Raw genomic sequence first — 12163 nt, forward strand, 5'->3', positions numbered from 1 at the left:
TTGCATTGCTGAACTGACATTTTTTCCTGTATTTTCTAAAGGGGAAATTAGATCCTGCTATTTAAAAGCTGGCTGTCAGAAGGAAGCAAATTTTAGACATCAGCTATCAAATTGTGATTGTATGTCAAATGCTCAGTAAGTAAGCCCCTATTTTTAGAAACATTACAAGTTTTCATTGCTGGAAACTATGAAACTGTAGCTGTGAAAGATGCTACAGGGGATGTGAAGGGGAGTAGTGAATAAATGCTAACCTTTTCTAGAGAAGACAAAGCATGAAAATTTTTTTTGCTTTCTGCTAAAACAGTGACAACTTTATAAGAACATGGGAAAGAAAAAGTGAAAATGAAAATCAGAACTATCTACTTGGCTTTAGTTACTTTCTGGGAATAGCCAAAATCAAGTGTAGCTATTATAAATAAAATTGCAAATAAAGTGAGCGGGACTGTTATATCAACCTTGTCTTGCTTACTTCCCATACCTGTTGCATTCTTTGAAAATTTTTAGTGCTGTGTCAGTATCAGTCACTGACCTGTGGATTCTAGCTGCAGAACCTTTCATATTGCATTAAATCTCTAATAATTTGCTGCTCCCATGAGGTGTCCAAACAGTTTTCTTTTTTCAAAAGTCCTTGGAGTGATCCATATAAATCCTGTATTTATTACAGTGGTTTCTACACTCTTCCATGTGATCTGTTGTTTACTTATCTGTAAAAAAGAATTTTAGTTATTCATAAGTATTTTAATTAAATAATTGTTTTTCATACTGTTTTACAGCATTTGGAGAAGTTGAGTGAGGGAGTGAGAATGGTCTTTTAAATAGTGAATATTGTTCTTCAATGTTTGGCTTTCAGTGGAGATTTTTGAGAAACTTGGGATCATGTTAAAAATAGAGTTAGCATTTTAGATAGAATGTTCATATAAGAGACATGAGAATAATGCTTTTATTTGTCAGTGGGCAAAGAGTCAAAAAATAAGAAAAAATTGAGTAGTTGAAATGTTCTGTCTTTAGCAAAATATATCACCCTGCCCCCAACCTGGTAGAGTTCAGTTTTGACCTAAAAAAATCAAATGTTTTACTTTAGTTGTATTTATTTCTTGCAACTCTTTCTTTCACCTTGCACAGCTCCCCCTTCCTATAACTATGAACTTGAATCTGTCCTAAATACAGAAATAGTTTTCTGTCTCCTGACTTTTAGCAGTTAATTTTTTCTTTAATCAAAGGAAGGACCATTTTCCTTCTCATGTAAGAAGTCATGCTGAATCTGCCTTTGCTAGATGCTTATGTGACACCTCTGTCTTCTTATGCTAAGTGCTGTTTTTCAGTTGTGGTTTGCACACCTTATGGGATGAGATTTTTTTTTTAAGGGGTCCACTCAACCCTGTTAACAAAACAAAAGCAAGTTCAGATATTCTTTACAGACATTTACATGTATGTAATTTCTTAAGATGAGCACCTTTGCACTCTGAGACTTCTGTTTCAGAGTATAGTGGTAGTTCAGACCAGGGAATGGAACAGATGAGCCAAGAGGAGTGGGTTCCCAGGCCTGTTTCTTTGTGGGAGTCAGTGGGAAGCCAGAACATGAGCTTTTCCAAGAAGAGAGCAGCATGAATAAAAGTGCAAAGCAGAAGTTAATATGAAAAATAAGGAGAGGGGACAAGGAAGCTTGAAGTATGCTTAAGCTGGTTTTTGCAGGGACAGTTTGTCGTGTACACACCAGAGAGATTAGTGAGAGCTCTTTGTTCAGTTGGCAGTTTCTACCATCTGTGAGTAAATTGGAGGGTAGAGCAGGAAGGAAAGGGTTTCTGTTTTTTCTTCAGCTGTTCACCATCAAGTAGTTTTGTATTTCAGACAATGTGGAGCTCTTACAGCATACAGAAAATGGAGGAGCAAACCTACTTTAAGGACTGTACAGGAATGATGCATCTTTCCCTCTCCCCTGTCCCTACGTGTAGGCTTGCTCATCAGTTGTGTCAGGTTACTTTCTTTTTTGCTAAAGGCAAACCAGATGATCAGTGAAGGAAGGGTTATTAGTGAAGAAAAAGCAAATAGGATAAAATAAACCACAAGCTGTTACAGCAAGTGGTTCACTTAATATCTTCTGTGTCTCTGTCTGTAGAGGGTCCTTGACAAAAATTATCCTCTTGAGGATGGGCCCTCTCTGGTGGACATGTTCATCAAAACAGTTGTCCATACCAACAGGAGATACTGCTGTTATGGAAGGATATTAGAAAAGAGACATGAAAAGCACCTCTGAGATGATCATAACTTTTCCACCAGCCCATGAATTAGTTAACTAGGGAGAAGACAATGATTTTGACAATATGTCTTCATGAGCAATTGAAATGGTACAGAAACAATCAATAGCTTTAGGTCTGGTTTCTGAATTCACTAATGAGCTATCCAAATTAGATTTCATAAGTCAGGAGATGCAGGAGAAAATTAATGCCTAACCAAAAGAGGTATCATCCTCCTTTTGTTGCCAGGGGTAGGTTTTTTGTCTTGTGGAGCCCAGATTTCAGAATTTAGAATATGCGTAGAGAACAATACAAAAGTTTGCCAGTAGATGTGTATGAGCTGTTAAAACACTGATCACCAATCATGCATGCTTCATACTGTTCAGATTAAGCTGCTCCTGGGGGGAAAATGTCAGACTGAGTTGAGCAAGTGGAGTAACCATGTGGATTTGAATGGACTGTGCTCTGATGTGCTTCTTTATGAGGAGAATTGACCCAGGACAGAGGATGACAAGAGATCTCTTGCTTTGTGGGTGTTGTTGGAAGACGCAGCTAACCTGCTGCTGGTGTCTGGGAGCTGTGATTGTTCTGGGTGACGTTGCAGTTGTGAAAGGGGAAGGAATTTTGACTGGAAAGGGTAAGAACTGTGGCTGCTTTGTCAAGAGTAAGGTAATTGCCTTATGAATTGGCCATAGGTAACTATCTTTCAACAGTGTTAGGCAAAACTGAAGAAAGTGTTTAAATATTACTCAAAAAAGTTCTTAAAGAAAGCCTTGGGGCAGACTAACTAATGTTTTATGATCTTCAATTAAAATTACAACTTTCTATTTCTGTCTGTTGAGTCCTGCTATTCTCTTCTCCATTTGTAGGCTTAAGCATTTCACATCAGATTATTAGGAGCTGAAATTAAAGTAGTATTCCTGTGGCCCATAAAAATTTCATCTTCTAGGCATAGTGTCTGAAATTAATTTCTCACAAATAATTCAAAATATCAACAATGTCACTGTCACAGAAGTGAGGATTTTTGTGTGCTTCCTGCTTTTCAATTGGACAATAATGGATTGCAATGTGCCAGAGAAAGCAGGTGTCCAAATCTGTCCAGATCTGAAGGAGTCTGTGATTTCTTCCTTCAGAGACTCTTTGACATTGCAGGCAATATTGTTAAAGGGTATTAGACTTTTTCTTATCAAATATCAGTGGTCCATCACCTCTTTTTGGTTCTGCAGTGTTGTGAGATGATCTTCGGAGTATTCTGCAGTTTATCAATATTAACATATATTCCATCAGTTTCTACTTTTTGTCTTTGTTTGTTTTTGGTTTTCTAGTTTTATTGGTGGCTTTTCAACTATTGTAGTTTTAGTTGTCCTATTGTACTTGTACCTGCAGTACTTGTCCTGGGAAATTTTCAGAGCTTCTTAAATATAGTATAAATACTTTCTTAACAATTTCCAAAATTATCCCTTAATTCTATTAAAGGTTACTGAGAATTAGAATTTTTTGTGATTGTCTCTCTACTTGGTTCTTGCTAAATTGTCTCTCACTTGTCTAGCGGTCTAGCTTTTAAAATATTTGAAGACCAGCCAAGTTAAATTTTGAGGAAGTTTTTATGTTGTAATTATCACCAAAAGTATATAATTCCTTTCCCATCACAATCCCCACTTTGGTGGGTGATTCTTGTCACTGAGTTTGGTAAATTATTTAAACATTGGCAGGACTAATCAAATCCCCAATTATTGTCAGTGTAATTACCCTGACCCCACTTTTGTCTGTTGGCTTGTCAGCAACACATCTTGCCAGCAGTCCTGGTGGAATGGGTTCCCTGCTGAGCTAATTGCATCTAAATTTGATGCTCCCATTACTCTGCCAAGTTCACCTCTAGCCAAAAATTGCTTTGTGACAGGCTTTGACAAAATATAAACTCTATTCCCAGCTCATGGATTATGTTAGAAATTAGTATACAAAATGACCATTTGAATCTGAAGTGAAATCACCAAGATGTGATGGAGCCTGGCTTTCCTAGAGGTGGCTGAACAGAACACCTGCTTGCCCTGAGTCTTGGTGACTTGGGGAAACACACCCATCACTCCAAACATACTCTCTTCTTCCCTCTTCACTTAGATTTATATTCTATCAATTTATATGCCACATTGTAGGGAATGTCCCTCTGGTCAGTTGGGGTCAGCTGTCCTGACTTTGTCTCCTCTGAGCTGCTTCTGCACCCCCAGCTTCCTCACTGATGGGGTGCTGTGAGAAGCAAACTAAGTCCTTGGGGCTCTGTGTAAGGGCTGCTCAGAAATAGCTAAAATATACCTGTGTTTTCAACACCATTTCCAACACAAATTCAAAATACCAGCTACTATTAAGAGAATTAACTCTAAGTAACTCTACCCAAACCAAAACCAGTACAAACAGAAAGGATTACCCAGCTCTTAGCAAAAAGCACCTTTATCTTGGGTGCAGATTCACCTTGCTGTGTGATGCTTGAGCTTTCATTCGGAATCAATTATATAGAAAATCCAACTTGCTCTGTACCTTAAAAAAATATTCCAGTTTGAGCCTTATCCTGCTTTCTTGGTCATGTATCTTTTAATTCACCTGTAAAGTTATTAAAATAGTACTGCTTTTCGTAGGATAAAATTATATTATAATGTATGTTTCATTACTACATGTGGTTCAGCCATGCCAGTACAATCATGCATTCATATTGCACTTTGCATGTTATGTCTGAGTAGTTGATCCTCTGAATCCTCACTTTTTTCAGATGAGGCTCGGACATTGAAACCAGGCTTCTGAAAAGCTATATTATAGCTAAAATGTTTCGCGATACAGATAGAGACCTCCGTGTTTAAAACAATTGCTTAGACATTTTTGTTTCTTTGGAAAGTAATTTTTTTTTTTTTTTGTATCATCGGGGCCAAAAGTTAAAAAAACCTATTTGCAGCAAACTAGTGGCTAACAAGTACTAAGAGAATAATTTAAGGTACCTGTCAGTACAGCTACAGAGTGCTGGTGTTTCTGGCCCTGGGCAAAAGAGAGAATGTCAGATCAATGAGCTAACTTACTTGATTTACATTCTTATCCCAGAATAAGCTGCTTGAGTGCTTTCTACTATATGAAAGTCTATCTGAATGCCTTAGTGGTACTATATGTCTCCTTCATAAATCCACTAATATTTAGTATGTTCACTGCTGTAAAATTCCCTGAACCTTTGAGGTTATTTCTCAGAGGAGAGAGTAGATTTTTTTTTTTGGTGTTTCAAAATGTTGTTTTAGAATGTGACCAAAAAGTGTGTCACTAAAACATCTTTGTATTTCTCAGCAAGGTGACCCAAATAATACAATCCCCCACTGCTCTTGTAATAAGCTGCTGAATCTTAAAGATTTCTTAATGCTTCTTGTCAGGTTGTGCAGTTCTGCAGCTGAGCATGTTTTGAAATGGATGTGACAAATATTAAAGAGTCCTCTTTGGGACTGAGTGATTTCAGATGAGCTGCTCCCCTGGGCATAGGCGTAGAGCTGCTTGAACATAGAAATGAGCGAGGAGTGTGCACTGAGAATGATAATGTTTGCGTTGTAATGAAGCTATGGATTTTTCTGAAAAGTACTCTCTGCAAATTCAGCAGCATTTTCCTGATGGCTTGCAAAGGGCAGGAGGAAACCCTTACAATAAGCTTGGCCAGTTAAAATCCTTTCCTTTATTTGTGTAGGGGTTTTTATCCCTTCTTTCACTGACCACTGGGCAGGGACACAAGTGTTTTCTACTGAACGAGACTCAGAGGTGAGAGGGGACCATGCTGCCACATGATGGCAGCAAAATCCTGCTCAGGACTAGGGTTTTATCGCTTGCTTCAAGTGTTGGGACTGGCTTTTCTTCCATCCCCTGCCCTTCCAGAAAGAGAGCTAGAAGGAATGTTTTTAAGTGTTTTGGAGATAACACAACTGTGGAATCTATTAATGCACTAATTCCAATAAGGCTGCATCTTCTCAAAATGCATACTCTAGTTGATTAGCTAAGGCATACTTGTTTGTTTTTAAGGATTTTAGTACATTTATCTTTGCTTTGAAATGTAATAGGTTTGCAAATTATCAGTTTACATGCTTGTTAGCAAAAGTATCTGAATACAGGGAAGCAAGAGTGTACTGAATGGACCCCATTCTTAACATTTGAGTAAGAAGGCATTCATCACTTCCTGCCTTCATATTGACCACAGTCAGTGCCTTTGGGCATGTGCTTTACAAGGCCTTTCTGTCCATCTGCAGAAGCTGACTTAATATGTACCACTGCTTGTTTTGCAGGCTATTGCAGCACTGCAACAGTGATATCTTTCCTGCCTATTATGTCAGTATATCACTACATCCAGTTTTCACATTCTGTAAACTCAGATATTGTGCCTTTTTGTCATTAGGGGTGTTATTTTTTGCTAGTTAAAACAAATGCCAAAAATTGTCCCCAAATCCTGTAGTAAAATGTGTATAAATGCACATTTGTACAGCTAGCAAAATATGAATAAATTTAAAAGAGATTTAAGCTTTATCTTGAGCTGCTATCAGATGTAAGCAGTGAAGAAAGTTAGGATGCATATTCTGAATTAATTTTACACTTTATGAAACTGCTAATGTCTTACCAAAACAATGAAGAGTGCTTCCTCTCTGAGTTTTTTCTGTTTCCTGTGGTTGGATTTGTCACATAATTATCCACTGCTAATGCAGCTATCACTGACATATCTCAATCTTCTTACATGCTCTGAGTTGCTTTTTAGTGTAAGTTGTTATCTGGTTATTTGGGAACTGTAAGCCATCATTTTCTTAAAAAAAAGCAACATCCACAACTTTAGTGGCTTTAGTATCAGTCTTGAGCTGTGCAGTGCTCTGGAGAGCTTGGTGATGGCAGCATTCTAGTGGAGAACTAATAAGCAATATCAGCTTAGCTGCATTTGTACCACAGACTGGCTGTTTTGAGAGAGCACAGGGGTATGAGTGTGTTGAGTTCCTGCTGTGTTGTCAGCACTGGCTGGATCTTGCACAATCACATCACTCAGGTTTCAATTTAGTGCTTTTGGATGCACCTGAGACCAGTAGCCCAGACGTGATTGCTTGTTGGATGTGCAGGAGGAGACATTTCCAACTCTGATCTGCTCTGGCTCTTCACAGCCATAGTTGCTTACTGTCACCTAAGGGCAGTATTTCTGGGAGCATTGCACATAGCTTTCAGCTCTATTATTTATTATTGCTATGGGTATTTATTGCACACTGTAAGCTCTATAGTGACCCAGACAGCTGTCTTAGGCAGTCCAGTGGGATCTTTTTTAGTTTTAGGCATGTGAGGACCTGTCCTTTCTCCAATATGCAGGTTAAAATGAAATTTAACCAAGACCTGCAAAGCATCTTTATTTACAGAGAATTCTTGGTGGTGTGCTGGTTTAATGAACTCGCGTTGAAAGGGATTCAGACCCAAGGCTAGCTAATCCTAACGAAGGATAACTTAGGCTGGGTTCTGTTTGAATGACTCAGGCCAGGTCGTGAATGGTGGAAGGCAACAGGCTAAACAGAGAGGGAGAAGGAAGATTTTTCCAGCACTCTGTGGTTGTTCTGAAACATTTTATGTATTATATGATTGCTCCACTACCTTATGCTTCCTGAGTGTTACAAAATGGGATTAGGAGCCAGAAAAAAAATCCTGGTTTTATACCAAATTATCAGTAGAGGGTGCTATGTTGCTTTTGAATTTGATCTGCATAGGTTATGTGTTTATTAAAGATATTTTTAGTTAATAATTTATTATTCAAAATTTAGTTCAATTATACCTTTGCTTACATTAGCAGTGCAGTTTACTGTGATAGATCTTGATAATATTAATTTGATTCTGCAAATGAACAGATTTTCTGTTTAGCAGGATTCCGTGTTACCCAACGATCAGCTCCGTTATAATGATTTTATGATTAGAGAGTGTTTGCTCCTATTTATATATGGTAATAAATTTATAGAATCTAGTTTATAGGCTTACTAAAACACAAACACCATCATCACATTTCTTACTGGTGTTTGCTGTCAGTGTGATAGCAGTGTCGTCAGATGAGACAGTTTCTAAGTAGCTGTGCAAGCAATTCATCTTTGGGGGTCACAAGTGAATGTCAGAAGGAGGTTGTGTGGAAAACAGGGATAAGGAAGACAAAAACAGCAAACAGGAGCTGAAGGAAATGGAAGATGAGGAGAGAGTAAGAAGATACAAAGAAATTAGGCTGATGACTACCAGATGACAGATTCCGATTTTGGAATTTTTGCTTTGCTAGCTCTGCCTTTCCAATTTCTCTACCCTAATTGCTTTTTCAGGCTTATAAAGTTTCTGACTCTTCCCCACAGTCAGTGTCCTGGCTGCTTGTGGTCTCCTCTGCCACATGCTGATAGGCGGAGCTATGGATTTTTAATGTAAACACAAAACAGACTGTGGACACTCTTGACTTTTTGCTTAACTTCAAGTCTGGTGGGAGATGATTTGATCTCCTAAGTTGATTCTTGGAAGAAGTCTTATTAGTAAAAGATTTTTGATTTCTGAGAACTGATAAACTCCCCTGGTATTCTGTTCCTTCCATCTGTCCTTCTGCTATTTCCATTTTTGGTGAATGTGGGATTAAAGATGTGGTCTGATCTCAAAATATTTTTGGCTTTTCTAGAAAGACAGCTAAAGATACAGAAATTTAGTGAAGATTGACTTTTCATTTAGGAAGGCATGAGCAACCACTGTTTTATTCCCCTGCTCTTTTGTTGAGTCACCTTTTGTGCAGGAATTCCCGGGCTAGTGTTCCTGCATAGCCTAGGCTACATTTGCCTTTTTGCCATTGTGAACAGGGAGACTCAGGGTTGTACCCCCAATGGCAAGGAACAGCTTGGGACAGCTCATCCCAAGGAAACAAATGAAAAGTCCTTGCCTTCCTTCTGACTGGACAAGGTTACTCTGTAGTCCATATCTATGGGAATATTCCTCCTGGGAGACATTCCTCAAGGCTTCCTCCACTTTATTCCTGCTTAAATCTTCCAGTTGTGATCCAGGATTCTGGATGAATGCCCATCTCTTCTGTACTGTTTTGTTAATAACTGCTGATAAAGGAGATGAATCTTATAGAGGGCTGCCCTGCAGCTCAGACATCAAGTGGGTCATGTTGGACCACGTTCTCATTTGCTAGTAGTGTCCAAAGGGAACATGACAGCTTTCCTGACTCTGTGGAGTGGATCATGCTGCTGTCTGTAGCAGGAGGAGTGTGGAGTGCAGAGGAAGCCATTCGGCTCAGGAGCATTGGGGTGCTCTCATTTCTGCTCAGCTGAGAGTTCTGCTGGAGCGGCAGATGGTGAGTATCAGGTCTGGAAGTTAAGCCTGATAGCAATCAAGGCTTTGAAAACATAAACTACCTGGCTCAGAAACCAGAGGCAAGATAGGTCCTCTTCTGACATCCTGAGGCTGATCGTGTTCCTGTTGGTCCAGGCAGAACTAACACATCCTGGAGGGGAGGAGTGAGTGTGGGCATTTCAACCTGTTGGTGTGACACTTCAGGCCTTCTTTTAAGTAATCCAGACACTGAACTGTGTTCCAGAACTATGGTTAACCATTGCAGGTGAAGTTAACAGCCAGTTATGTGCAGGAGAGCCACAGTTTTAATGCCTTAACTAGGGTTACATAGGAGCATTTGGGAACTGGCAACCAAAAGCAAGGAAATTTAAGATAACTAAAATTAATGAGGTGCCTTTGGGGCAAGTGTAGGATATGCAAGAGGAGGGTTTTAATCCTTGCACTGCCAAAGGCTTTGTGGCTGACTGTAGGCAGATTTCTTTAGTTTCTTCCTGCTTGTCTTTATGCAAAATAAGAACAACAGATATTAACTACCTTGTGTGAGCACTTAGGTGATTTCACCTCATGTAGATATGAAAATAATAAGAGCCCAAGGCAAGTGTCCAGAGGCAGTGGGGCAATGAGCTTGGAGCAGAGCGCCTGATGTATAAATCCCATTTGGAGAAGAATTAAAAGAAGTATTCAAAATATATCTCTTCCCCAAGTAACAATTATTTAATTTCAATAAAGTTGTCTCTGAAACCCAGTCAGTCATGTCGTGATAACACCATTTCTGCAACCCAACAGACGCTGCTGCTCTAAGTGCAGATTTTTGCTGTACCTAAAACACAAAACAGTAAATGTGAGGAAAAGCAATAAATAGTATCTTGCTCAGGGCCCTCCCAGGGTGAGTTTAGACTGTATGTGGAATATCTGAACTAGCCTTATGTGAATAAGCTCATGTATTATTATCTTGCTAGGGCAGAAGGAAGTTCTTGTAGCCTGAATTCTCACCAGGGTAAACCAGTACTCAGCTAATTCAGTGCAGGTGAAACCAGACTAGCTTGGTACCTAAGTGAGCTCACTGGAAACTATTCTGGGATCTTTGCAGTATCTACTTTGCATTTTGCTGTGTAGATGTGCATCTCTAAACTTAAATTGTCAATGGACAGAAAAAGGCACTTCCGAAGTGTGATTCCTTGAGGGTGTTCATCTCAGAATGAGAAAAGCTGTGATATAAAGTATCTGTGTATCTGTGGTGGATGATGTTAATCAAGTGTATCTGAATTTGAGGGTTAATTGCTTTGTGGATCTGTACTAGATTTCAGATATGAATATGGAAGATTCCCAGGTCCTGTGAGCCAACCAGTAGTGCAATTACAGGCTTTCTCCTGTAGTATTTCAGAATTGTTAGGAAAATATTGCTGCTTAAAACACTATCTTTCCTGTCCTCTGTGCATAGTGAAATACAGTTCAGCTCCTCCAGTACTACCACTTCAGAGAGCCAAGAACCATCTTCTGGGGATCAAGCAGCCAGTGCACTTCAGCAGCAGCTCCTACTGATGGTGGCCAGAAGGACCCTTTCAGAAAACCCATGGGTAAATTGTAATATCTGAGTTTCTAGAATCTTGATGAACTGCTCAATAAACAAATGCTGCAGGCTTGTTCCTGAGACAATTTTGTTGATTTTCCTATACTGCTTTTCCGGTTATTGCTCATGTGGGAGAAGATGTGTTTTATGTTGATGGATGCAATTCAGCTGTTTTCTGCTGACACTGAGTGGTGTCCTAGGGGACTATTTAAAGACTCCATCACCAAAAAAGTTAATCTTCTATCTTCAACCATATTTCATTTGGAAGAGGACACAGCTGTGTTAGGATTTTAGACACACCACCAGATTTTAATAGTATGAAGTGTTTATTCCATATTCATTGCTGTCATAAAACTTCATGTCTGGTTTCACTTTTCTGAATTGGGCAACCAGACCCACTCTGTTTGCTGTGGAATGTTGAAGCCACCTCCTCAATGCAGCTAGTAAAAGGCCTTCAGACTCCAGTTTGCATAGTCTTATGTGGACATGAACTTTACAGTGTTTGGGGTCTGTGACTTAGGGCTATGATCTGTTTTTACAGTTCCTTTTATAATACCTTTGACTTTCTCTCAGCCATGGCAAATTCTAGTTTGGTATTTATGAATAACAGTAAAATGACAGTTAATTGCTTTTCATCTTGGTTTTCACACAGGAGCGTAAAGCTAGAAGTAACTTTTGTAAAGGAACTATTTTAAACTAAAAAACAGTGAATTGTCCCAAATAGTGTCTTTCATATTTGAACAGTGTCTTCTATCTAAAGGCTCAGATATTTTCCAGATATTTAGAGTCTTGTAAATTAGAGAGCAATTGTCATTTCTTCTCTCTCTTTTAGGAAGACTGCTCCTCAAGGTCATGTAGCAAATCCGTAGCCAGGCCAGGCAGTCATTTTAGAACATTCTGATTTCTGATTTGTTCTTTTCTTAAACATGAAATTCTGACCCTGTATAAGTCAGGAAAAGCATTGTCATTGATTTCAATGGAGCTAGGGCTTCAGGCTGTTGCTAACTCCACATAAATT

General features: G+C 39.0%; 1 protein-coding gene across 1 annotated transcript in view; it reads left to right on the top strand.

The window, feature by feature from the left end:
* Nucleotides 1–12163, top strand: part of PCNX2 (pecanex 2) — a 150614-nt gene that overhangs the window by 23587 nt on the left and 114864 nt on the right. Inside the window, exons 8-9 of the mRNA XM_062489044.1 lie at nucleotides 42–135; nucleotides 11017–11152. Of these exons, the coding sequence (XP_062345028.1) occupies nucleotides 42–135; nucleotides 11017–11152 (230 nt within the window). The remainder of the gene's footprint in view (nucleotides 1–41; nucleotides 136–11016; nucleotides 11153–12163) is intronic.

The sequence above is a fragment of the Cinclus cinclus genome, chromosome 3 (assembly GCF_963662255.1).
Source record: "Cinclus cinclus chromosome 3, bCinCin1.1, whole genome shotgun sequence".
NCBI lineage: Eukaryota > Metazoa > Chordata > Aves > Passeriformes > Cinclidae > Cinclus > Cinclus cinclus.